At 41.2% G+C, this 27,633-nt stretch overlaps 1 protein-coding gene across 1 annotated transcript; it reads left to right on the forward strand.

Moving 5' to 3' along the window:
• Window positions 1-123: 123 nt before the first annotated feature.
• Window positions 124-26,174, forward strand: LOC148822838 (kinesin-like protein KIFC3). Its single transcript, XM_088929756.1, has 20 exons — window positions 124-753; window positions 2,503-2,614; window positions 4,478-4,644; window positions 5,326-5,584; window positions 5,686-5,693; window positions 7,765-7,908; window positions 9,311-9,376; window positions 9,658-9,795; window positions 11,087-11,284; window positions 11,761-11,934; window positions 12,195-12,342; window positions 12,896-13,026; window positions 14,405-14,516; window positions 15,086-15,267; window positions 16,301-16,405; window positions 17,984-18,114; window positions 19,682-19,805; window positions 20,739-20,868; window positions 21,713-21,942; window positions 22,744-26,174. The coding sequence occupies exons 1-20, from the start codon at window positions 643-645 to the stop codon at window positions 22,873-22,875; spliced, it is 2,802 nt and encodes a 933-aa protein (XP_088785882.1). The 5' UTR covers window positions 124-642; the 3' UTR covers window positions 22,876-26,174.
• Window positions 26,175-27,633: the final 1,459 nt, after the last annotated feature.

A 27,633-nucleotide genomic window follows, 5' to 3' on the forward strand; every position in this document is an offset into this window, starting at 1 on the left:
GCCATTAGGCTACAGGATGAGAGGCTGTGCTCACTGAGCATGCTCCTGACGACTGCAGCCTTCACAGAGAGTGTGGAATGAGGGAGGGGGGGCAGTCTCACTGTAAGGGCCAGACTGTACTGGAACACAGAGCAGCCTGCTGCTGCAACTGGGGCTGATCTCCATCTCAGGACACAGCCAAAACCTGAAGGAATGTGAGACCGCAGAGTCGCCCACAGGGCAGTGAAGAGACTGACGAAGGAGGCTTAATTTGAAACTGGGTATGGGAAACAATGAGCGACAGAAGGAGAAAGGGCTGAGGGACTGATCGAGCGAGAAGAAAGGATCAGATTGATTTTCACTGGAGATGAAGCAAGGATCTGGAAGATCATGAATCTGTTACATTGAAATTGCCAATGTCAGAATGAAAAGCTTGTTATTGTCTCCATTGTATGAGAAGGGAATCACAAGCTCCAGTCAGGGCATAAAGGTTTCTATGCCTTTCTTGAACAGTATTAGAAGGCTGGTTGAGCTTAGTGCCACTGTGTTTCACTCATTGTGTCCTGTATATTCTCTCAGCACGCTGCAAGGAATATAGACCTTATTTAACCGTGAGGTCTGACTTATTTAATTCCTGCAGTGAGTTCAAGTCCGGGTCTGGAGATGTATGCTTTTTACTCCCTTCTCGTCTATATTTTCTACACCCTCTTCAAGAAGGAGGAGACATCGCAGGAGGAGGCAGGGCCTGTGCTGCAGGGTGGAGTTCCTGCACAGGTAAGAGTATTTCTGTTGAATCTGAGAAGATTCCTGCTGGGACATATATGGCCATTCTCTTCAGTTAAGATGGCACTGACCTTCACAGATCCTGTTTAGTTTAGGGAATTTCACTATGTGAACTCTGAGCTGCCACAGCGAAAGCTGCTGTTTTAAAATAGATTTTTTTTTAAAATAATGTACATTTCACTGGGAAATATATATTTCTCAGTGAAACAATCATCCACTTGAATGAATTATATTAACTTTTCCCATGTTACATTATAAGACTTAATTTTTACATTATAAACTGTACAGTACAATTGTGGTTATTAAAATATAGAAATATTTTGCTGCTCTAAAATCAATTCAGAGGAGAACAACCAGATACAGGTTGTGGACAAAAAATGGAATCAACAAAGTCACTTAATATGGTGTTAGGCGACCCCATGTGACTAGTACAGACTGTAAGTGCAGTACTACAGAGTGGTATCTGGAATTCTGTAGGAGGGGTGCAGCATGTTTATTTTGCAAAAAGCCCAAATGAACTCATCCTTGGTTGATGGAGGTCTTGATAACGCTGTCTTAGGCTTCGTTCCAGAATATCACATGAACCCTCTTCTGGGTTCAAGATCTGGTGACTGTGAAGGCTGTAACATATGTATGTCATCAGTGTCAGGCCCATGAAACCATTGGGCAACCACACATACTGTGCTCTGTGGATGGAGTGCGGTGTCTTCCTGGAAGACATCACTCCTAGTAGCAAAGAAATGCTTGATTCATCTAATATTCATCTCACCAAATGTGGAATTCCAGGTGTGATGAGTGGTTTGTGCACTGCAACCCAACTATGTGGAGTTCTCGGCAGACTGTTTTGCGGAAAATGGCTGTTGCCACCCCAGATTGAAATTTGTAGTTACTTGTGTGGACATCATTGCTTTCAACATACTGGGTGTCCTCATTTATCCAGATGCTTCCATTTTATTCCACTACCTGTGCATTCTGAAGCAGAAGAGGATACACTGGCAAGCTATCTGATTCTAGGGCATCTGATTCAAGTATTCAAAATCATCAACTGCATTGACAACATTAATCCCATAGATTTTTCCAGAACCAACAATGAAACACACCTAGAGAATGCTAGTGGAAACTACAAGGATTTGTGTTCAAAACCTTTTTACACAAAGAATTGTGGGAGTATGGAACAAGATTTTTAGCCATGATGTTGAAGCCGATGGCTGTATCCTAAAAAGGAACAAGGGCAAATGAGGTCATTGGATCAATTACCTAATGAAAATCAACTGAACATGTTCGACAGGCTGCATGGACTGTTTATTTACAATGTTCTTATATTCATAGTGTATTAGGGTCAACTAGGCTCCTCAATGAAGTTTTATGCCCTTGGGCAGAGTGTTGTCTGCTTTTAGGAGCCATTATAATTTCTGGGATTAATAATTTTTCAATCATTGACAACTTCAATGTGTTACTTCCTTCACTGTGGTATGGGGCACAAAAAATAAAACCAATGTGTTCAGTTTTTCCTCATTTCCCACACTCCATTCAGTGTCCAGAGTCATTTCAGGGACAGCATAGCACAGGGAGCAGAGTCAGACTGATTTCCACAGGTCTTCACAATGATGCTAGTATTATATTCTAAAGTACACAGACATTATCTGTACTCTTCATCTGAGGTGAATAGGTGTGTGGATTACAGTTTCTATTATATTAGCACCCCTGATCCTCTGCTGGAATCCTTCTGCTTTCTTTCAGACTCCTCAGGCTGCTGGCAGTGTTTCCATGGAAACAAGGAGCAGGAGAAGAAAAAATGGCGCTGCTCCATGTCTCCAAAAGGAGCAAGGTGCCAGTCTGACAGACTCAGACAGTACGTGTTCCTTGTGGGAGAAGCTGGTATACTTGGTAGATATGAGCAGGCGTGTGCTCTCCCTTCGTGATCACTGTATTGTGATATTGCTTAGAGAGCTGGTATTACTGTGTGAGAGCATTGTCTGTTTAAATATTCAAGGCTACTATGCACAAGAAATGTAGTATCAGAGTGGAATTGTCTGCTTTCCAAATGCCAGTGGGGAAGGATAATAGATGAATATCTGTGTCAAGCTCTGTGTGATGATCAGTGCTAATCCACTAAACACATCTCTGTTGTCATTGGGCACTTTTAGGTTGTTGTGTTGTTTTGTATATATTGTGTCTTTCTATATTCCAAAGCTGCTGAAAAAATCAGAAAGTTTGTTGATTGGAGTTTTTTATTCAGAGGTTTCTTGGGCAGCATTTACAGGGCTGGTTAAATTATTATGACAGGATATGCTAAATCTCATGGAAGGGGCCAAACAAAGACAAAAGTCTGATTTGTTTTTGGAACAACATGAGGGACAAAGTCCTCTTTCATTTCAATCATAAACCAAAATGATCAGTATGGAGAAATAAATATCAAAGATGCAGCCCTTGAGAGACTTCTCTTTGAAATATCACAGAACCCATTTTTTGCTCTAAGAAATTACTTTTGACTGTAAAAGTCTTGACAAGCCTGCTAAGAACTGAATTCTAAAATCTATTATGTTTTAAACATTTGTATGCCTTGCTCTTTAAGTGGATATTTTTCAAATATGCTATGCCTTTTAATGCTTACGTGTTTACTTCTACAAGAGGAAATTATAAACATTTATCACAATTTCAAATAATCATGAGGACCAGAATTTAAATTGTAGTAAACATGCGTTTGTCATATAAAAAAATGTCGAATCCAAACGGAAAACTCCTGACTCAGTGTTTGTCATATAAAAAATGTAAAATCCAAATGGACTCAGACCTTGATGAATCTCAAATCAGTAGGGTTTCATCCTTAAAACAAAGTATGCATTTTCTCTATGCAAATTTCTCTGTTTTTTCCAAACACAACAATTAATCTCACATTAATTAATAACACTGTTTTTATTGTGTTTCTAAAGACTTGTTTTGGAAGATGTGGAATTATTTAATTTTAATGTACATTCTGGCTCACTCTCTGTTCACTCACTCAGGCCCTGGTTTCTACCCTTTCACAGAAACACCGTTAGGGTGTTTTCTGATGATGAATACAGATGTTCAATTTGTTAGCACAGCTGTACAGCCATGTCTGATGAACGGTTTGTTTCATTTCAGGGTTCAGTGGGAAGGACTGATGGGTTAAAAAGCAGTGTTTTCATTCTTAGGCATTATTGGGCTTTATCCACCAGTCTGTAGCACTGTGTTACCTCTGTTATTAAAGCAGCAGATCTGGAAATGTCCCCTTGCCAGTCCCAGCAATAAAAAAATTAAATTATCTTCTCTGTGAAGAAATCTTTCATGGTGTAGTCAATGTAGTTAGCATCATATCTCATGGCTGACTCCTCTCATTTCCTGTCATTTTGTTTTTATAGTAATCTTATGCTCCAGTCCTACTGTGTCTGTTAGGTCAATTCAATCCTGTCCTCTCAAAACAGAAAACAGGAATTGAGTTCTAAGGTAGAAAGTCTTTTAAAGACTTTCAAAGTACATTCCATCTCTAACTGCACTGATTGACCCTCTCTATCTGGTTATGTAGTGTCTTTCAAATCTTTTCTCTTTCTGATTGTACTGATTGTATCTCCTCTCTTTCTGACTGTTTAAGGTATATTCATGTCTTATTGTTTATCTCTACTTTTGTTCTGTCTTTTCTTTAGCTGTATTTTTCTCTCTAACTCTGCTGTCTGGAAATGTATTCCCTTTGCAGGCAGCATCTCTGAGAGTGATAGTCTTTCTCTCAGTGAGGAAGAGGAGTGCTGTGACGAAGGCTTCGAGGGCAGCGCAGCCTCCCCTCTTGATGCTTTCCTTTGTTTTAGACGGGAATCAGAAGAGAGGAGGGATTCACAGACACAGCATGAGAGGAGCAGCATAACGGTATCCTGCAAGACACTCCTTTAGACATGAAGCATGAGTGGGATATTTACGTATGTTGAGGAATGTGGTGAATATGGTTCTAACCACTGTGCCACTCTTACAGATGATCAACAAATTTCAATTCAGTTAAATTAATTCAATTCAGTTGATTCATCAGTGATTGCAGCACAGTAGTGAATACAGCAAAAGAGTGAATACAGTGTAGCAATGAAAACAGTGTCAGTACAATAGTGAAAACAGTAGAACAGTGAATACATTAGAACAGTAAGTAATACAGTGCTGCAGATAATACAGAGCAGCAGTGAGTATAGTACAGCAGTGAATACAGTAGAACAGTGAATACAGGGCAGCAGTGAGTATAGTACAACAGTGAATATAGGGCAGCAGTGAGTATAGTACAGCAGTGAATACAGTAGAACAGTGAATACAGGGCAGCAGTGAGTATAGTACAGCAGTGAATATAGGGCAGCAGTGAGTATAGTACAGCAGTGAATACAGTAGAACAGTGAATACAGGGCAGCAGTGAGTATAGTACAGCAGTGAATACAGTAGAACAGTGAATACAGGGCAGCAGTGAGTATAGTACAGCAGTGAATACAGTAGAACAGTGAATACGGTAGCAGTGAATGGTGCTGAAAGTGAGAAGACAGGGATCAAACGGCACACCCCGTCTTCCTCCAGGCTGGAGAGTCCCCGCTGCTGACAGTGATGTCCCACCTGCTGAACTTCCTGGAGCAGTACTCCCACATGCAGCGGCTGCAGGAGCAGGCGGAGCAGTACCGGCTGCAGCTGCGGCGCCACAGGGCCCGGCACCGCCGCAGGCTGCGGGCCCTGCGTGCCGCCTACCGCCAGAGGCTGAGAGACCAGGGCAGCGTCATCGGCAGCCTGGAGGGAGCGATTGCCGAGCAGCAGAGCCTCCTGGAGGCCATGCAGCCCAGGGGTGAGCCGTCAGACCTCCTCCCGCCTGCCTCAGCAGAGCCCCCTCACAAACAGGGTGTCTGTCCACCTTGTACAGCACACACGAGCCTTCTGCGTGGACAGCTGCACCAGTCTCTCCCTGGCACTCCTCTCTATGCTATCACTTTACACCGTGCCTACGCTCGGCATTACATTATCTCTGGGCTAATGCTGCTCTTTGCATTCCGGAGGGCTGTTTATTATTCTAAGTATTATCATCACTGTTACTGTGAGTGTTTGTAGCCCAGTAAGCAGTTACAATTCATCATCAGATTGTCCCCATGGAAATGACCGAGTTTCGAGACGTGTTAATTTAGTGTGTACGGAAGATAAGGTCACAGCCATAGGGTACCAGAAAACACCTGTTAACAAAAGCAGTATTCATATTGATTTTTTTTTAAATATATTTTTGTGGATCACTGAAGATAGAAAAATTGACCTTGTTAAACCCGGCAAACTAACTTTTGAGAAACCTCAAGCGAGTTATAAGCTTAGCACAAATGTACAGTATGTCCTCCAGCTGACGTGGTGTGGGGCTCAGTGCCAGTTAATTAGGAGCAAATTCCCATTTACAAGGAGGACACGGAGGCTCGTTTATGCAGCACATTACTTATAAGGGCAATCTGGGTGACGTACCTCTGCTCAGGGGTACAACTGCAGTGCAACTGCACCACTCCAGATTCTGGAGCCCAAGGTATTTATTCACACTGCTGTTTTACAGCTAACTTGGAGGAGATATTCTAATGACTTTCTTCTTCCAGGAGAAGTGCACAAAGTGCACTCCATATCCAAATAGAGATATAATAATTGAAATGTTGTTGTAATATATAATACCACTTAAGAGTAACATTCACTGGATTGAAATTGTGTGGCAGAGCCTTAAGCCTCAATCCTCAGTGTTGAATCTGGGTTAAATGAACAAGAGTTGCCTCGTGTATGAAGGCGTTCCTTCAGCCTGATATGGCTCGGGGTGCTGTTAGGTGATACGAATCACATTTCTCCTTTACAAGCCCAGAAGATAACACCTCCAGGCTTTGGGGATGATGGTGGCTTTTCATCAATAATAAAATCCCAAGTGCTGTGCTTTATGCTGGTAGAGAACTCTAAAGCTAGTGCCTCTATGTCATGAGTATGTGTGCCATAAATAGCCTGTATTCACCAGAGAGTGCTCTCTAATGGGAAGAGTACCGGCTGTGTGACGTTGGAGCTTGTGTTAGCTTATTGCAGTATCTGCAATGCAATATTCTGGCAGTATCTGTAATTGTATTCTTTACCACACCAAACACCAAAACATTTTTCATCAGTTGAGAAAATTGCATTATACATTTAACCATCTAAAACAAGAGAACCTACAGCACGTCTGCATTTCTCCTTTTCAAGTGCTTCTTTTATATTATTCTAGTATTTGTAGTATCTCATTCTTATTAAAGGAAACAAGTTCACATTTTTCATAGTTTATACTCAGGTAATCTGTAAGAAAAATTAATCAGTATTTGTCCAGTAACAATTTTAAAATAATAATTAACCAGAGTTGTCCTCACAGAAATTGATAAAATAGTATTCTAGCCTAATAAAAAGAGAAACCATCTTACAGCTTTCTTGGTAGGTCTTAAAAGGTTTCATTCCAGTGAAAAATAGTTGCTCAAAGAGGCCAGTCCCCATTTAACAGAACACCCTGTTTTTCCTGCAGGTTTAATTTATTGTGGTTATGTACATCATAATTGGAAATACTAGAATACTAGAATGCTCAACAAAATGGTTCAATGATTGTCTTATACCATTTAAAACAGTAAGAAAACAGAAACCACAGCCACCAATGATGTGATTTGTAGGATATTTTAGAATTCATACGTGGACTGTCGTCACAAAATAGATTCAATCATCAATCAGCATAAATTCTACTGGGGTTTAGTCCATCAGTTTGTTCCACCTGGAAATAATTTCGTATTTTGAGAAATTACCAGGAGCATGACAGGCACTGATGGTTTTTCGTATTTACACCTATTTCTCAGCTCGCTGCATGTGTTCACGGTGGTGTTGTCCTGTAAATTATTATAAGTGGTAGCAGTGCTGTGTAATTAAGTGTCTCTGACTTCCTGTCTGGCAGGAGAGTGTGTGTCTGCTCCTGGCCCTGGCCCTGCCGTACTGAGCCCACGAGCCCAGGACGGCCTTCACCAGCTGGTACAGTCTCTGCGCCGCCTGCAGGGGGAGAGGAGCAGCCTACAGGGGGAGCTACAGAGTCTGCACAGGCAGCTGGAGCAGAGGGAAAAAGACAGGCAGCACATAGCCAAGGACTTCCAGCAGGAGGTAACCTGCTTTCTTAAAATAGGAAGTACTGACACAAAGTAACTGCAGCCCTGACAATACGTGATTGAAGCATGAAACAATCATCTTTATCAGGGGCTTGGCCTCATGCACCATGCAGGGACTGATGCAAAGCAGTTGTACACAAAGTACATATTATTTTAGGTGGAGGCTTATTTGAATTATTACTGAGCTCTGTGCAACTACAGTTAAATACCAATGAGCCATTTCTGTTGTGTGAAGCATTTAGCAGAAAAACATAGCAAAAGAAGATATAATGTGAAGTTAAAGAGTTAGAATATAATTGCTCTATTGCTTGATGCTTAAAATGACCATCTAATGGAACTGTGCCGCTACATGGATAACAACATCAATCAATATTGCACATATATAGAAGACTCCGTGGGTGCGTCTGTAACAGAGTGCAATGCAGTAAGCATGCTACAGAAATATCACACCCTTGAAATCTTGATTCTTGACAGAAAATCTAGTTTTGTGGCACAGCTGACTTCTCTGCTGTCTACAGAGTGGTGCTGTGTGGCTCTGGGACTGTGAATTCAGGCAGGGGCAGAGCAGATCTGAGCACATCACTGCTAGGGCGTAGTACTGCCCTACAACAGAGGAGTTTAGAGGGGGAGAGTGCACCAGGACTCAGTTCAGTGAACATGTTACAGATTTATGTTATTCACTGAAACCTAGACTGCATAGAATTCTCCAATGGCAGAAGATGTTGTGCAGTGAAATTTTCCACTGCCTACAATGTGGTGCAGTGTGGCAGAGAGTGAAGACGAGACAATCTTTAAACAGTAGCACAGCAGCCAGGCTAAGCCCATACAGCCCAAACCAGTCAGCCTGTCCCAGGATACAAAACCAAAAACAAAAGTACTCACTCTCTGGTCTGCATAGGCTACACAAGGAAACCCATTCTCCAGTGTCTGTGACTGACCTCACAGTCAGCTTTTTAAGTTCTTTTTGCACCCTAATGAAATCAGTGTGAAAGACAGCAGTTTGAAACAATACATTGTTGCCAGGACAACAATGAGTCCTATGAGTACATTATCATAGAGTGATGGTCCTATACAGCTGTAGTTGCACGCATATACAGTATCTGTTTCACTGGTGGGGAAAGGTATGGAATATGTTTGTGGTCTTAATAGGTTGGTTGTATGATTGAAATCCTAATTTCCTTTAGAAGAAAAGATCAAAATAGTCAAAAGATCCCAAAAAAGTCAGAGTCACATACCCAGAAAGAGTGTTCCCAAAGATATCCCAAACAGAAAATGGAAGATAAAAGATTTCTAAAGGGGGAAACTGCCAGAGAAGATGAGCCAGAAATCTGTTCAATCTAGTGCCAAGGCATTAAAGCTGTCCACATGGTGTGTCTCACTGCTCTCATTATGTTTAGATTGAGGACTTGAAGCGGCATATTGAGGAGAGAGAAGAGGAGCTGACTCGGTTGAGAACAGAGACAGTGAGTCGAATGCCTTTTAAATATGAACTCATGAGCCCTTTGGGGACCTCAAGTGAGCCGTACCTAAAATTAAAATGTTCCACCCTTTCAGAAGTCTGTCTGAAATTTAAGAGCATTTAATTAAGAGATGCAATTTCTGCAATTTTTTTTCAGGGTTAATGGGATGAAAGTAGGCCAGGAAAAAAATTCTGTACGCTGTTATAAGCTCATAGAATGGTTGCTAGCCTTATGGAGTTACATTTTTATCATATGAAGTGGTTCTCCTGTCTTTCTGTTTCTAGGGAGTGACTGATTCGGAGAAACGGGCCCTTTATCTCTCAGCTGAGAATGAGAGTCTGAAGCAGAGCCTCAGCATGACTCAGGGCCTCTTGCAGCAGCTTTCCCTCCTGCCTGCTCAATCCAGCACTGTGCTCATCAAAGTGAGGAGTCTCTTCTTAAGCTCTTCCACTTCATTGAGATTTAGGCTCTTGATCCCTACTTGCTGTACGAACCTGCCATAATAGACTGACAATATTTGCAGAACACATTATTGTTTTAAAAATAATTGCACGTGTTTTTGGGGATGCAAGACATTATACACTCTGGAACAAGTCATAGGTTTATTTCAACGTTGAGTTTTCGTTCTTCTCTTTTCAGCATGGAACAAACCTATTACTTGTTCCTTTGCAGCCTACGCATGCTGACGCAGCTACCCACCTGAATTATGCACTCTGGGCAGGATCGATGAACACATCAATGCAGTTACTGTATGGGTTCCCATGTGGCTCAAACAGCAGTAAAGAAAAGCAGTCTGGGCACAGGTTGAGCCCTGCAGTGTAGGCATTGTGTGGGCTCAGGTATGCAATTCACTGTATTTTCTAAGCAGTGGATTACACTTGACTGACCAGAGGCTGAACAGATCATCTTCAGCTTAGTGCAAAATATTGGGTTTGCTGGGAACCTGTTAGCTTGTGATCTCATCAATAAGTACTAACTCCCCTTTGGACACTGTGGGGCTGATGGCATGAAAAATTGTTCCCTGACAATCTTTTTGGAAAAAGGTGTGCTCTTCCCACACACTGCCTAAAAGGTATTTCTGTCAAAGCTAAATTTGTCAGTTTGGCAGTTAGAAATTTGGAGCCATATAAAATAGGCAATTCAGTTAAAAAAAAAACTGTAAGGGTTAAAAATCCTTTTTACTTATTTTGTTGCACCGAATTACAAGGACTCTGTATCCCAAAAGCAGCTAATTATTTTGATTATCTGGATTTAATCAGCAGCAAAACTCCCATCACCTTGGCTTCAGCTTCCAGGCAACTCCCAATCTCATAGAATAAGTTCCGATTCTGGAGTGTACCCTGTCACCTCTCTCTAACGTTATGCAGAGAGCGTTCTGTCATCTCTCTGCAGAACATTACAGAGAGAGAATCTTGTTATCTTTTAGTAGAATGTTATGCAGTGTATCTTGACATCTCTCAGTAGAACGTTATGGAGTCTATCTTGCCATCCCTTAGCAGAATACTCTGGAGTGTACTCTGTCATCTCTTGGTAGAATGTGGTAGAGAGAGCATCCAGTCATCTCTTAGCTGAATATTATGGAGCGTACTCACCTTTCAGTAGAAAGTCTTGGAGTGTCCCTTGTCATGTCTCAGCCGAATGTTCAAACACAAAAGACACATACCGAAGCCACAAGAGCAGTGGCTTCGCACTGAAAATCTGAAACTCTTCCAGGAAAACGAGTCTCTGCGGAGCCGGGTTCAGCAGCTGGAGAGCTCTCTGCAGCTCCGGGCCGAGCAGCTGGCTCACTTGGAGAGAGAGGCGGAGCAAACCGAGCGGAGGAGGAAAGAGGAGCTGCACCGCCGAGAGGACAGGGTGAGGGAGCTGCAGCTGGAGCTGGACAAGGAGAGGAGCAGAGGGCCCAAGATCAAGGTACGAGGACAGTATGGGTCTCCCACGTGTGCACGTCTGTGAGAGCGGAGTTTCCTCTGAGGCTGCTTTTCTGCCACCAGAGCTGAGCCACAGTCAGGGCTGGGCTGCACTGCTTCCCAGTGTCAGTCCTTCCCCAACAGTAAGAGATAGACTGAACCAGGAACACATATACAGTACACTGATTCTATTCATTCACTTGTATTATTGAAAAAAATACATGTACAATAAAAATTAAAGGTTTATCTAACAGATAGTAAGCTACTTTATAGTTTCTATCTAAAATGGAAAACTATACACTGTTCAAAAATCAAGAATGTCAAAAGCTGAGTGCCTTTCTTCAGTAAGTGCGATGCTTCTACTACATTCAAAAGGAAAACTTGTGAAATTGTTGAAGCATTTGTGACACAGTGAAACCTGTGCTAGATCTGTTTATTGAGGACCACTGACACAGGTCTGGGGCTGTCTGGATCCTGCAGTATGTCACTCAGACTGTGGAGGTGGACTCACCTGGAACTCTCAGGCTGTTGGCCGAGACGAGAGAGAGGAATGAGCACCTGGCGGAGAAGCTGTCCAGCCAGAATGAAAAATACAGGGAACTGGAGGGGCAGCTCAGGGATTCTGAAGACATTTCTGCCAGCCTACAGAAAAAGGTAATTTAGATTAAAAACAACATTCCAGCAACTACCAATCAGCACTGTAAGTAGTTGTACATTCCTAGTAAGCATGGCCTTGCTTTTGCAGGTACAGATATTTTCTACATAATGTTAAATTGGTTTGTGTTTCCTATTGAAATTTTTAAAAAATAAGAAAAAACTTAGTGACACCATCGTGCACCCCCTCTTTAGTTTCAAAGAAGTATACTGGCGTTCTGAAACACTGTTTGTAATCTGTGCTGAACTCACTGATTTAGATTGTGGCTTACGAGTCTGAGATCGGGAGGCTGGGGCAGCAGCTGCTGACAGAGATCGGGCACCTCGAGGCCAGGAAAGAGGAGGCAGTGAGAGAGGCCGCGGAGTGTTCAGAGCAGCACCTTCAGCACCTGCGGGAGCAGTTCACAGGTATCTCCCCCCTGCACTCAATGTAAGAGCAATTCACAGGTAACTATTGGAGTAAATCTTTCCACGGGGGTTCAACATACAGTAATGCTCTCTCACGGGGGGAATTTTGTAGCTAGACTGGATTTTCCTTATTGTAGTGGTCATTTCCATCCATACACAGAAACATACAAGGTTCCTTTGTTTTAAAAATCATTTCACTATGGCTTACGTTTTCCTTAGAATGTCATGTTTTTTATAGCCCTCTTTGCAGTTAATGCTAAAACCTCACTGTGTACTCTGCCAAGTTCTAGAGCTTAGGAGCTCTTGCACATTTTGATTAGAAGATCAATTGTTATATCCTTGTTACAGTTTGCTGATTCACCAGATAAAATATAACATGCATCACTTTCAATCTTTGTGGTTCCATTGCTGAAATAAGGCCTCCCCAAGTTTCCCCCCGGGCTGTCTTCCTTCAGCTTGTCTGTGCCAGCTTCCAGGTTTTGTCTTGCCGTTTTCATCCTGTTTGGATTTACTGTGGCTCTGCACACAAAGGCGCTAGTCTTTTATCCCGCAGGTCTGCAGAGCCGCCTGTCAGCGCTGCAGCCTGCGCTCCACGCGGTGAAGGCCAACTACAGCAGCCTGCGCAGTCAGGTCCGGAGCTTCTCCGACTTCTATGGTGCCGCTATCAGTGAGGCAAAGAAACAGGTCTGTTCGGGCATGTTTCCGATGGGAGTGATGTGATTTTTAGGCATGCTCTATTTATCTATTTTAATGCTTATATGCAGTACGTTGTTGTTTTTAAGTTAAAATGGGAATATTGTACAAGGGCATGGTAGCGCAATGGATAGCATTGCTGCCTTGTAGTTATGGGCCCCTGCATTTGCATGGGTTTCCTTTGAATTCCCCTGTTTTCTTACAGACTGAAAGATATACTGGTGGGTTAATTGGCTTTTGTCAAATTGACCCATGTGTGTGTGTGTGCCTTGGGATGGACTGGTGTCCAATCCAAGGTATATTCTGTTTTCCGCCTGTTGCTTGCCAGGATAGGCACTGTCTTTCCTGCTACCCTGTATTGGATAAAGTGGTTAAAAATGGATGGATGGATGGATAGACACACAATTTATAGCCACCATCTGTGTTTCTCGTCTTGGTTCATGGCTACAAACCCTGTAACTACACACAGCGAGAGTGAGGAAGTATAAATATACTCCTCCAACCTTCCCACCTTTGAGTCATTAATCTTTTGACCAGCTCTGAAGCCTTATTCAGGTGGTGCGGTGCTGACTGAAGGAGGAGAATGTCCCCTACCTACAACACTGTGAGTCTGCAAGCTCCTGGGAGGCTGTTTCTCCAGGAGCTGAAAGCACCCAGACCAAATAAACTCAAACCACCTTCTGCAGCACTGAGCCCACTTTGCACCACAGCTTGGGAAGGTCACTGTGAGCAAGTGACATCACTCAGGCTTGAGCACATGATGCCTTTATTTCCTGACCTTCAGTTTTTTAGGTTAAAGATTAACCTCTTTAGTCTTGAACAGAGGAAACTGCCATAGAGGACTTTATGGAAAAATGGAATACTCTTTAACAATAGTCAATCTAGAGGACTACTTTAGCAATAACTCTGGGTAAAGGAAACAAGTGGAAACTAAGAGGAAGTGTATTTAAGACTGAAATGTGGAAGCACCTCTTCATACATAGGTTTGTGGAGTCTGGATCAAACTATCCAGCCGGCCGCCAAGTTGAATTCCATTGTTGCTTCAAGAAATGGCTGGATGATCCTTAGATCCTGGATGAGCTCCTTAGATCCTGGATGAGCTCTTTAGATCCTGGATGAGATCCTACTTGTAACTACTTGTAACTTCAGTTTTAGGCTTTCTTATAGATTAACGTGCTAAATCCAGAACAATCCATTGAACAATAGTAAGGTGTAATAAAAGCACTGGAATTGAAAGACTTAAGTGAGGTCGTAAATAGCAACAAATTTATCTTTGCTCAGGAATGATGACCTGGGTTGGTATATTGCTGGTACCTTTCTTGTGACACATCCAGAAGCTTTTTAATACCCTTTTTATTGCTCTCATCAGCTGTGCAGCGCAATCACTGAGGTGTCTGAGGCCAATAGAGATATTCTGGAGAAATACAGGAAGGAAGTGGCTTTGCGTAGAAAGTACCATGAGCAACTGGTGGAACTCAAAGGTATGGTAACAAGGTTAGGGGCTTCCTGTTTCAATAAAGTTTTAAAGACACGTCACGATTTTTATCTCTGAAACCTGCAGCCACATACTGTATAGGGGAAAGTGAGGAAGTGTAAGCCGATTCCTCTGACCTGCCCCTTATTCAAAATGTGTTAGAAATCATCTAACACAGAATGGAATTTGGAACAATGATAGGAATCTTGTTTTCTTTTAAATTAAAGAAACCAAATTCTGCTGTAGTGTTAATCCATTATTTACAATATGCATGATTAATTAAGTATATGCAAGGTTTTTCTGTATTAATGTTTCTTCTTATGAAGTCCAAATTAATCACGTTTAATAGAACAAAGAAGGAATAATAACCTGTGTGGAATGGTGACTGTCATACAGGTTTTTTTTGCTGAAGTTAACTGGAGGTATTTTATCCAGGACCATAGAATATTGCTCCTGCAGTACAAGCCTAACACAGAACAGTACAGTGTAATACAGCAAGGAGCAAACCAAACCAGAAAGGACTTGTGGTGTTCATGTCTTTAAGATGTCCCACTGGCATTGTGTGTGATATGACAGGCAATATTCGTGTCCTGTGCCGCGTGAAGCCTGTTCTGGTGGAAGACCAGCAGGAGGAAGGACAAACGACAGTGGTGACAACCGACCCCAATAATGAATCAGCTGTCATTGTCCGAAGCAAAGGCCGGGAACGTACATTCGAGCTGGACAAGGTGTTTCAGCCTCAGGCTACACAGGATGAGGTACTGGCCCGCTGTGCACTACCTGCAGTCACTGCTGTTCCTTCCAGGATCCCCAGAGAAGCTCCAGTATGGAATTAAACAAAGTCCACCATCTGGATAGACAGCAGCCTCCAGTTTCATTCATACCTTAGAAGAACTCAAATTTAAAGCTGATTTAGCATGAAAATCCAGATGCTCATTCAGAATGTTGCATTAAATCCATCAAAAATGAATGGATTTTATGACCCTCAGCATCGTAATGAAGTCTATAAATGAAGCATGTCAAAAACAGTTTGAAATAAATTTATTTAAATTTATTTTAACCCAGCAACCAGTATTTCTTGAACTCTCCCTTGGCTTTGGTAAGGAAAGGAGGGCCTTAAACTTCCCATGAGGGATGTTTGACCAAACAACCATACAGAACATATTCAGGCCCTCCCGGTCACTTGACCTGAGCGTGTGATCAGCTTTATTCAGCTTCTACATGTTTTGATAAAGTCTGTGATGAATAACTAAGAACATTGTGCTATGCTTTCTTAACCATTTGGACATTGAACTTGACCATGTTTGATATTCATGACAGAAGACTCCAGTTTTGGTTCAAATACTGTACCTTCAAATCCATAAGTTCCTCTATTCTAACTGGGGCACCAAATTCAGAGAATGCAAAACAACCTTCAAGCAAATTTCAGCCATGATCTTCAATCGTGTTAATTACACTTGTGTTAAACTGTCCAAAAACTCAATACATGTTTATTCTAACCACATAAGAGGATCTTGTTTGAGTCAATTAGAAGCTAGTTAACAAATTCATGTCTTTCATTTTTATGTTGACATTGAACACTGCCAGAGACCCCAAATTCATGAGTTTAACATCGTATCCCAATAATGTGAGAGGTTTATGAAATTTCCCAGTTTGTTGTCTTTGGGTGTGAATTACCTTCCCAGGCCTCTTTTCTTAATTTTATTTTAAAAATGAAATAAGTGTGTTATCTTTGGAAAGATTGTATTGGAGCAGGGATTCGATGGAATTTGTGATGTTGCTCTTTTATAGGTGTTTCAGGAGATTGAGCCTCTGGTAACTTCCTGCATCGATGGCTACAATGTTTGCATTTTTGCCTATGGGCAGACTGGCTCTGGGAAAACCTACACAATGGAGGTATTATCCTTGGCTACATTCTGAGCTCTGATTCTCTGAAGAATTAGTTGAATTGCCAGCTTACATTGGCTTCCCTCCTGTTGTTTGGGTGAGCTGCATTCACCTGCATTCACATAAATCACATTGGACCTCAGTCTGGTGCGGATTTGGGATGGGGGGGGAGGACTCTGCTTAACACTGCAGAGTGGAAATGATAAATGCGACCTGTGAAGCAGATTTTGTTTTTTCACTACATGCAAAACAATGGGACTTGAAGAATTATTGCACTGGTTGGTTTGTGGGGTATACAGTAGGTGCAGAACAGGACTGCACTGCGTCAGATTGCACTGTGCCAGGAATAATTTAATTGGGTCTTTATATCCTCATCCATTGCACAACAAAATATCTGTTGTTACTGACTAAGAAATCTGGTAGAATACATTATAAGGCTGTTCACAGTAATTATCAAATTATCAATTAAAAAATTATTACACTCACAGATCTAGGTCATGTTATATTGTGTATTGTTTATTGTGGATATCACCAGTAAAATAGTAATTTTACTTAAAGTAAGGAATCTGTATTAAGTTGTTAATCATATAAGGTGATCTGGTTCCTGAAGCAATGAATACCAGAAACCAGTGCTGATAAAATTAAGGCACTGCAGCAGAAAGAAACAGGAAATGTTTATTGCTCTGCAGTGGTGTCTGGACCATTGTTACCACTGTGAGTGCAGCAGCGAGGAACTGTACAGCAGGATAATTTGTATATTTCCAAAAGGAAATGTACTGTAACTCATTCTCATTACCACTGATATCAGCATCTATAATCAAACTCAATTTGCACAACAGTACTTCAAATGCAGGCAATGTAAATTATAATAGCTGCTGAGTGTACACAGACGTAAGTGCCAGATTGGATAAACTACTGTTTTAAGCATTCTTGCAGTGATAAGTCCGAAAGTACAGTAGGTCAATACTTATTTAAAAGGCAGCTGTATTTGTCCTTCAACAATAAGCACATACAGTTTGTCATGTCAGGCACAATTCCTATTAAAAATTTAGTATTATTCCTATTAAAAATATGTTTAATTCGTTTTTTTTTTCTATAATTAATAGTAGCAGTAGTAGGAGAGGTAGTGTTAGCTGTACCGAAAGAAGCAGAACATCAGCTTCCATTTTTGTTGTGTATTAGCTAGCATTTGTGAGCATAGTACAGACAGATTCTTTTGAGAATGCACATTGCAACATGCCAAAACAATTTAAATAGTGCTTGTGAATGAGTTAATTATAATTTTCATTATTTTGGAAGGTCTCTACTATATTGTCATTCTTTTACAAAGTTCTAAGAAACAATGGCTACAATTAAAAAAAGGTTTCCCCCTCACAATTCTTGAGTTAAAATTAACTCCCAAATATTATATTTTCTCAATGCTGAGTTGCAGGAAAAGCATCTTGTGAAACAGGAAAAAAATGTTTTGAACATCCAAAATTACATTTTGCATCTTGAATATATTGTTAATATATTGTTGTGGCCAATTTGTAGAATGTAGCCTCTTCAAATTATAAGTTCTTTTTGATTTCTGCTATTTTGTTTCAGGGCAGTGTTGAAAACCCAGGGATAAACCAACGAGCCCTAAAACACCTTTTTAGTGAGATCCAGGAGAGGAAGGATATGTGGAACTACACTGTTACCCTCAGTGTAATGGAGATCTACAATGAAGTGCTCAGGTACTATGCCACCTGTCTGTCTGTCTGTCATCCTTGTCATCCTAGTGTGTCTCTACAGCATATGACATACAACTTTGGAATATTTGTGTGTCACTTCCCTGTACAATATAAGTACAATATCTTTTCGTTAATAACGAAGTAACGTTTCGGCTGTGGAACCTTCTTCAGGTGTGTGTATTCTAATTCCTTCCTGTGCTTGGGCAAGGGTTGTAGCAGTTTAACTCAACTGACAATTGGAAATCCTTAACTGAAGGAGGGAGTTAAAAGGAATTAACTGGAAAATTCTAAAGCAAAGAAAGTTGAAATTGTTCCAGTCATCCCAATCAAATTAGACCTGCGTGGCCATATCAAAAGAAACAGCAACTCTAAAGTCTCTTGTTTGCTCTACACACCTGAAGAAGGCATCACGGCCAAAACATTGTGTTTTCTTCCTTCTCTTTTCAGCATGGAATAAACCTATTACTTGTTCCGTTGTAGCTAAAAGCATTCATTGTGTTTTTAAAGCCTGTCAGTATGTATATTTATTTACATTATGAATTTTATAGTTTAGCGTTTTCTTACTATTTTATGAAAACCTTTCTAAGGTTCAAAATAAGTAATTTGAGAAGTTCTGTACTTATACATTCTGCACCTTGAGAAGAAATCTGTTTAGGGTGGATAACATATTTTAATCAAGATAATTCTTCATTAATACTGTACTGATTCTTCAAGCTGAATTAAAAACATATGAAAACTCATAAATGAAACATCTATTGCAGTGGTCTCCAGCCCAGGTCCTGGAGAACCCCAGTCCAGCAGGTGTTATAGGTAGACCTGCAACAATTTAACTATGATCACTTAAACAGGTGGTGATTTCAATCAAGTAATTTATAGATCATTTGGAACAAAAATGTGAAAATTCTTAAGCTCACAAGGATCAGTGTACATTTTAACATTACTGCTTAATTGATCAATAACCTACACCAGAGTTCCTAATATTTATTTTCTGGACACCCCACTCAAAGCGCTTTACAGGTAATGGGGACCCCTCCACCACCACCAATGTGCAGCATCCACCTGGATGATGCGACGGCAGCCATAGTGCACCTGTACGCTCACCACACAGCAGCTCTCAGTGGGGAGGAGAACAGAGTAATGAAGGATTTAATGGGGATTATCAGGAGGCCAAATTTCCATTGGGACGCCAGGGTTACACCCCTACTCTTTCCGAGAAATGCCCTGGGATTTTTAATGACCACAGAGAGTCAGGACCTCGGTTTTACGTCTCATCAGAAGGACGGCGTCTGTTTACAGTTTAGTGTCCCCGTCACTATAGTGGGATATTAGGACCCACATGGACCGCAGGGTGAGCGCCCCCTGCTGGCCCCACTAACACCTCTTCCAGAAGCAACCTTAGTTTTTCCCAGGAGGTCTCCCATCTACAGTAGGTACTGACCTTTTAGGGTATCTGGTTTTGGGATTTACAGGACTAGGGTTGGAGACCCCTGCAATATGGTATATTGTCCAATCATGCACAATCTTGGTTTACATGAATTTTGGTTGTTCAGTAGAATTTTGTTTTCCTCAGAGATCTACTCAGTAAGGATCCTGGGGAGAAACTCGACATTAAGATGAACCCAGATGGGACTGGACAGCTGCATGTTCCAGGTCTGAGAGTCATTGAGGTCAAGAGCTTCCAGCGCATGAGGAAAGTGAGTCTCTCTCCCTTCCCAGAGTCTTGAGCTCCCCCTCCCTCCCAAAGTTCTGTTAAACACATACCCTTGGTGTATTAGACAAAATGGTGACTATTTGTACTTCAGGACTACATTAGGTGACTTCTCAGGTGCAGAGAGTAGACAGTTCAAGCATTGCTTCTTTGAGTGTTTTTGCTAGGTACCTAGCTAGAGGATAGCAGGGCTCCTCAAGCATCTGTCTGTACACAGCTAGCTCATGTGTGTGAGGCAGAGGAGTGTATTGTTGAAGGTATCCCACTACAGATCACTGGGACTCACAGTAGGGAAGTAGGCAGATAATGGATAGGTCAAGAGTGCGCGCTTTGGAAACAGACCTTTTCAGAAAGGGATTTTCTCATTCCTTCCTGTGCTTGGGCAAGGGTTGTAGCAGTTAAACTCAACTGACAATTGGAAATCCTTAACTGAAGGGAGGAGTTAAAAGGAATTAACAGGAAAATTCCAAACTAAAGTAAAGAAAGTTGAAATTGTTCCAGTCATCCCAATCAAATTAAACCTGCGTGGCCATATCCAAAAAAACAGCAACTCTAAAGTCTCTTGTTTGCTCTACACAAGGCAAGAATAAATATATAGAACATGGTTTGTTTACAGGTTTTGTGTGTTTTTTGTTTTTCCAACCACATCATGCAGCCCAGTCCTCCTAGTGAAGATACCCAATGACACACATTCAAGTAAAATTGTGAACTGATGAGACAACATGTATCTCAAAGTGAATACAATCCTCTTACAAACTGACTTGATTGACAGAATCAAGCTGCTGTTAGATTAAGAATAATTAGAACATTACAATGTTACTGTACATATTATGGGTATTTTCATGTCCTGCCCTTTGGGTTGTAATGCTCATTATTCAGTTCCCTTTGTGTCTGCCGATGCTGTTCTTCATTTGTGCAGATATTAGCTTTGGGCCGGAAGAACAGGATAACCTACAGCACTCAGATGAACCAGCACAGCTCTCGCTCACATGCCCTGCTCACTGTCACCGTCACTGGCACGGATCTGGCAACCGGGGCCAAGACCACTGGTAAGGAAGAGTGTAGGCCATGCAGTAACTCTAACCCTGGAGACCCCTGTCTTTATGGAATTCCAGAAGTTAATTTGTCACAGTGTCGTAGAGTGTGTTGCAGAGACCAATGCCAACAAGAGACTCTTAAGCTTGTTTTTGCTGTCCTGGCTGGGATTGAACCCTATTCTGAATTTTTCGGCCCATGTGAAAGAGAGTATTTCAAGAGGAGAGAATGGTCAGGGGCAAGGGAATTTCAAAGAGCATCACCAGAAGACCATTTTGTAGACATTTATAGCAGAGCTATTTTTTAGCATGTTTTGTTGTTTGGCTTTCGGCAAACAGAGCCCAAAGTCATCTTGAATTCACTGAAGTTTTCTTAGCAAATATTTCTGTGGCGCAGTGGTTAGCATTGCCATCTCGCAGTGCTGGCTCCAAACCGATTTCAGACCTGAGCTGCTATCTGCATGGAGTTGCATGTTCTCCCTGTGTTTGTGCAGATTTCTTCCCAAAGCCCAAAGACATACTGGAAGAGTAATTGGCTTCAGGGGAAATTGGACTTGGTGTGAGTTTGTACGTTTTTGTGTCTGTGTGTGTCTCGTCATGGGCTGGCATCCCATCCAGGGTGTATCCTGCCTTGTTACCCACTTGACCCTGTATTAGATACAGCAGTTAAAAATGGATGGAGTTCTATTCAGTTTTTGCCAAGCAATGGATTATTCAGTCACTCTTCCACACTGATAGCACTGATAGAAAATCATTGTTGTTAACATCCGTCTGCAGCATAATACATTGATTTTTGTAATGAGCCCCACAGAAAGGCTGCAGTGCAACAGTTGTCATTTCTTCTGTTTGGAATGTCCAGGGAAGCTGAACCTGGTGGACCTGGCGGGTTCAGAGCGCGTGTGGAAGTCTGGGGCTGAAGGTGAGAGACTCAAGGAAGCCCAGAACATCAACCGCTCCCTGCTGGCTCTGGGGGACGTCATCCAGGCTCTGAGGGGCAAGCAGACCCACATTCCCTTCAGAAACTCCAGACTTACTTACCTGCTGCAAGATTCTCTCGGCAAAGGCAACAAGACTGTGATGGTGGTACAGGTATGGGTCCAAGAGGAGGTGGAGAAACATAGGGCAGAATCAGAGGTCAAACTATTGGGAGCTGTTCAATCTCCTTGCATTATGACTACTTTTACATTTTTTATCACTGTGTCTGTATTTGAGCTACCACATAACAATAAAAATAAGTACCACTGTCCATTTTCTGTTTTCCATCTCCAATGATTGTGTTTAGTCATCTGGAACATCTGGTTACCAACCAAAACATTTTTGGATGAATAATTTTTAAGTCCATGTTTTATATTCTCACCACACTTTACAGTGCAGAGAAAATACTTGTGAGCCGGCTGGTTCATATTCTCATGTATTTTACTCCTAAAAAATTAGATCTTCATGTAAGGCTCAATAAAGGAAAACAACATTATTGTATGTAGAGAACAAAGATGTACAATATTTGTAAAAAACAATGGTTGGTGCCTCCTTGGGCAATAATGACTTCAAGTAGATGTTTCCTGGAGCTGTTTATCAGTCTTTAGCATTCAACTGGTTGTCCTTCATATAGAGGACATTTGAAGTTTTCTTGCATGGGATAAGGGTCAGCCCAAAAGACAAAATATCTTCTTCAGCCATGCTGTTGTAGGTCTTGTATGTTTGAGATCATTGTCTTTCTGCATCCCATTCGTCTCAGATTCAACCTTCAGCTCAGTCTGTAGTTAATTGAGTGAAGGATCACACTCCCTAATTCTTTTGGGTAAATAAATGCATCTTGTTCTTAGTTTTAACTGTACTTCCAGGTACGTTGCTAAAACCAGTAGTCTGACTTCCATTTTCTGTCTCTTGTAGATCTCCCCACTGGAGAGGAATGTCGAGGAGACCATGTGCTCTCTGAAGTTTGCGCAGAGGGTTTGTAAGGTGGAGCTCGGCCCTGCATCGCGGAAAATCGAGCCCGCGGGGCACTGCGAGTTTTTCTCCTAAATTACACTGACAAACCAAAACAGTAACAACACCTCCAAGCCAGCTTGTGAAGCTAATAGCTGGATCCACAACATCACAAGGGCTAAGATTAAAATCAAGGGCTCCAATGTGATTACCAACCTGCAATACAACCACTAGAGGCCCAGCAGGAACATCCTTGCAGTGCTTCAGTCAGCTTTGTTTTAACTGATTTGTAAGCTGGCAACTTTTCTCTGACAAACCTGACACAGTTTAAAATATACTCAGGGATTAATCTCTGGCTCAGTGGTTTAGACCAGGAGAATATTTGGGTTTAGGTGATGTGGTGTCTCTTGAGAGAGGTTTAGGAATCAGAATTACAAGCTGGCTGAAAATACTGGACCTACATAAGTGAAACGTTCAAAGCTTTTGAAACTGACACTTATGGGAGTGCCTCAGTTCTCAGAAACAGCATTCCTGATAGCTGCAAGGTAAAGCTTAATGTTTCTAAAATCAGTTGTGTTTCTTTCAATTAAAACGTAGATGAGACTGGTGCCAGCATTGAGAAATTTGCAAGTGCATATGTAATATTAACAGAGGAATCAGAATTTCTTATGAACAATAAACCCAGTCATTGTAGTTTTTTATCCAGTTGTGCTTAAGAAATGAATGTCTTACATTAGCCACCGATAAACATTTTTAGCACAACCACGGGGTTCTGCTGTATGTGTCACGGACAGTTCTTTCCGGGCCCTATGCAGACGACACAATCCAGAATAGTGAGGAAACAGTCATGCAGGAGAGGGTATGGAGATGGGGGGCGTGTCCAAGGGGTGCAGGTGTCCAGGGGTAGTGATTCCGGGGCGAACAATCCACGTAGAAGTCCAAAAGGGTAATCCAAAACAGAAGCTAAAGTCCATGGCCAGGCGATCCATCCGGAGGATAAAGAACTGGAACCGGGTCGGAACCGGCGGGGGGGATCAGGAACAGAAAGTTAAAATCATAACGGAGCCAGACACAGAGGGACCTGGGCTCTCACGAAACGGGATTCAATGAAGAGCCTCGAATGACGTCTGCGTCTGGCTTCTAAGGGGGAACAGAAAAGGGGCTGGAATAAGGAACAGGTGCGGGGAATGAGGCAGAACGAGGAAGGGCTGGAGTGCCCTTAAGAGGAGGAGTAGCGATCGTGACAGTATGACTTGAAAATTTCACATACATTTTTTACATGTGAAAAAGGGAGATTAAAGTGATTCAGGCAATCACAGAGCAACGTCGTTAGTTTTACATCTGTCATTTGTAAAAAGAGGAAAACTAAAAATTCCACCCTGATTCTGGGCCTCAAGGGCTAGAGCTGTGGACACATGTTTAACTCTGAACATTCTGCTGGTAGCAGCTGGTCATATTTGGCATCTTTGTTTAAATGTCAATGAGATTAAGATGTACAGTATAAAGGAGGCACAGCTCCAACAGTACATTTAAAGCATGGTCTTCATAAATGGTAAAGGAGGATTTTCAGAGCTTTTCACTCTGCACAATGCTTCCCAAGCTAATGCAAGGGTAATTCTAAATGTTTTATGGAGCAAACTTAAAAAAGTCAAGGAATGAAAAGGAGCAATATAAATATTTATATTAAATTTAGTCTGAACCTGAAACATATTTTTTGGTCAAATTTACCCCTGGGTAAAAAAAAAAGGTTTTACAATTGCACTGCGAGTACAAATAAATGTTTATCATTGTTCATAATTTATGCCATTGTTCATTATGAGGTTTTCCAATATGCTTATTTAGTAGTCTTAAGTGTTAGACTTAATTGTAACTTATGGACTTAGGTTTAGAATTGGCCAGTATTTTAATATTTGCCATTATGTAAGGTGCATAGCAGAGCAATTTAAGGAAATTTCCCCAGATAGCTGAGGCTGTTAAGGGCTCTTGCTCTACAAGAATTTTGTTTTTGTAGTCAGTTCAGTGACTTGAATTTCTGCCTTTAAACAGTTCAGCTGAATTAGTATAAGAAGCCATTCTCAGGCTAAATTCCAACAGAGCTAGATGTTAAAGCTCAGTGAAGAGATAGAGGGAGGAGAGTAGTGCAGCTGTTTCTCAGGGCTATAGAAGAGGGCACTTTGTTTAGCATGATACCCTGAAACTAAGCCACATAAGCTGCTAGATTCTGTGGGTTTAAATTTTGTTTGTTTAGTCTCTGAAAAAGTGTCACAATACAAGAGTAATGCAGACATTAAATAAGAATGAGGGCAATAAAATGTCTTTGACAGATTAGAAAATCAGTGGAAATTTGTTAATGTACTGCAAATGGAAATGGAGCATCAGAATGCTATACAATACACTACAGTCTGTGCATTCCACATTGCACAAGCTCTGCTCTTTTTCAAACCAAATTTCATTTCACTTACGACTGTCTAAATTAGATTCTATACAATTGTCTTCTTTGGCTGCTCTGCTTACTTTTTCAGGCACGATAAAATTAATTATACTAATACTTGTTTTTAACAGTCTGCTTTACTCCATTCTTCATTTCTCACACTTTAAAGCCCTGCATGAATCATACATCTAAAAGTAGTCTCCAAAGACCAATGCAATTGTTGTTGAATTTCAATATTATGAATGTCTTTCTGTAGGTAACTCAGCTTTAGTGCATGAAAATTAGTTGACTTTTCAATTATTGCTGAAAAAATAAAAAAATCTAGCATTTCACTAATACATTGTAGGGGTATTATTATAATTGGTTTATGAATGAGATAAATATCTCCCAGACTCTCAAACTGTAGCTAGCTTTGACATTCTTAGCTTCAAGAGTCAACAAACTGAGTTAAAATACATTCTGTTGAATCTTGAGGTTCCAGTAAAATTGAAGAAGTAACTCATTATTCACATCACTGAGTATGTAAAAAGAAATATTTAATGGTGCTTAATCTCAAAACCCATGCAAAAAATGAACTCATTAGTATGATTATTTGCATGTATTAGTAACTATCTAAGTACAGTAACTACTTAACAATATGTTACCAAATCCTTATGAATTATAAACCAATGTCTAACAATGTATTTTTTACATAAATGACTGTGATGAATGTTGATTTTGACTTTGTTATAGTATCCTTGTCTATATAATGAGGGCAAATTGTATCATGAAGGCAGGATACAGTGGGAAGTATTGTGTAATATCTGTATTGAATAAAATCATGGCAATACAATTACATTTTTTATTCTTTCCATCCAATAATTATTTATAGTTTTGCTCAAATGCTAGAGCATGTCTGTAAAACCACTTCACACAACAACTTGATTGAATCAATAAAGAAAAACTGAATTCATCCGCAGAAATAGTCAGACATTTCAGTACTTTGCACACAATGTAAATCCCTAAGCAAGCTCCTCAGTGTAACCACCCAAATACAATCCTATCGCTGACACACGAATGTCCTGACTGGTCCTACCTAAGAATTCATGTTGCCAAAAATCAACGCTCACCTACCTAAACAAAAGTACTATAGTTCAAAACCATTTCATCACTAGTAGAAAAGCAAGTGTTAACTCTTATGCAGCTGAAAGTTACATACTGTAACGTGTGATGTGGTGCAGAAGTTTTTATTTAATTTAAAAAACAATTTAAAACAATAACATATTAACTCAACTGATGCTACTAATGCACATGGACCTACAGTATTCAAGCGGTGACCTGGGCTCTGGGGGCAGTTCCAGGGGCTCAGTTTTAATTTGTTTTTTTCTCCACATTGTGATGTTACAGCTCTTCTTGTTTTCACTACTTCTTTATGCACTGATAATGATACTTATCAATGCCATCACAGCGGTTATACAATTCATGATACACTGAGACGCATTTAAAGCAGAACAATGCTATTGGTTCCTATACTAATATGTTCCATTCAAAATGTCTCTTATTATATTGTAACGCAACGGGGGCTCAGGCGGGCGCCCTTGCCGCATCAGGTCGGCCCCACACTGTCCGGGGCTCGAACCCGGGACTTCCGCGTCTCTCTGCAGCGACCTAGCCCCGTGAGCTAAAGAGAGATCTCTCTACAGCCCAGTAGCTGTAGTCCTGCTATCACAGGGAAGGGCGGTGACGTCACCTGCTCTGGTACGCCGGCTCTTACACAGTACCTGTCGGCCGTAAGCGTTACAATATGATTTAAACCTATGCAAAAGATGGGGAGGAGGAAACATGCTGCAATAGGGGAATGAGCCTCTGTAGGGAGTAAATAAGGTGGTATGCATTGCTATATTCCAGGTCACTGCCTACCAGCTTGTGTTCCTTTACAGCAGTACAGAATGGACTGCCAATTTGGACAAACTGTGCAGTCAAGTATGTTGCAATGTAACCAGAAGGTGGCAGTATATGGTCACACAATGGCAGAAAAAGCAACGATGGCTGTCTGCTAGAATGTAGGTAAAATACCCACTTCAAATCCAATTTATCTTGAGTATCTCAAGTTGGCCTGCTTGCGTTGGGAAAAGTGGTTTGGACTAAAATCCTGGCAGACAAAATAACTTGGAGTCCATAGCCTCCCCCCCCTCAAAAAAAAAAAGAAATAGCAGCTGTATTCTCCTCAAGCCAAGTTTACTGCTTTTACAGCTTTCTTGTGGAAAAAAAGAAAAAAGTTTTTTTTCCCTTTTGATAGCTTCAAAACAATATGGTATAGAGTAATACATTTTTGCTTTTCCCAGACATTTGTCAGACAACAATGGTGAAAAACATTCACTTAGCTGAGAAATACAGACTTCTGCATGCTGTCAAAGAAGTATAGTATTCATATTCTCAAACCT

Source organism: Atractosteus spatula, chromosome 12, assembly GCF_055471065.1.
Source record: "Atractosteus spatula isolate fAtrSpa1 chromosome 12, fAtrSpa1.hap1, whole genome shotgun sequence".
Taxonomy (NCBI): Eukaryota; Metazoa; Chordata; class Actinopteri; order Semionotiformes; family Lepisosteidae; genus Atractosteus; species Atractosteus spatula.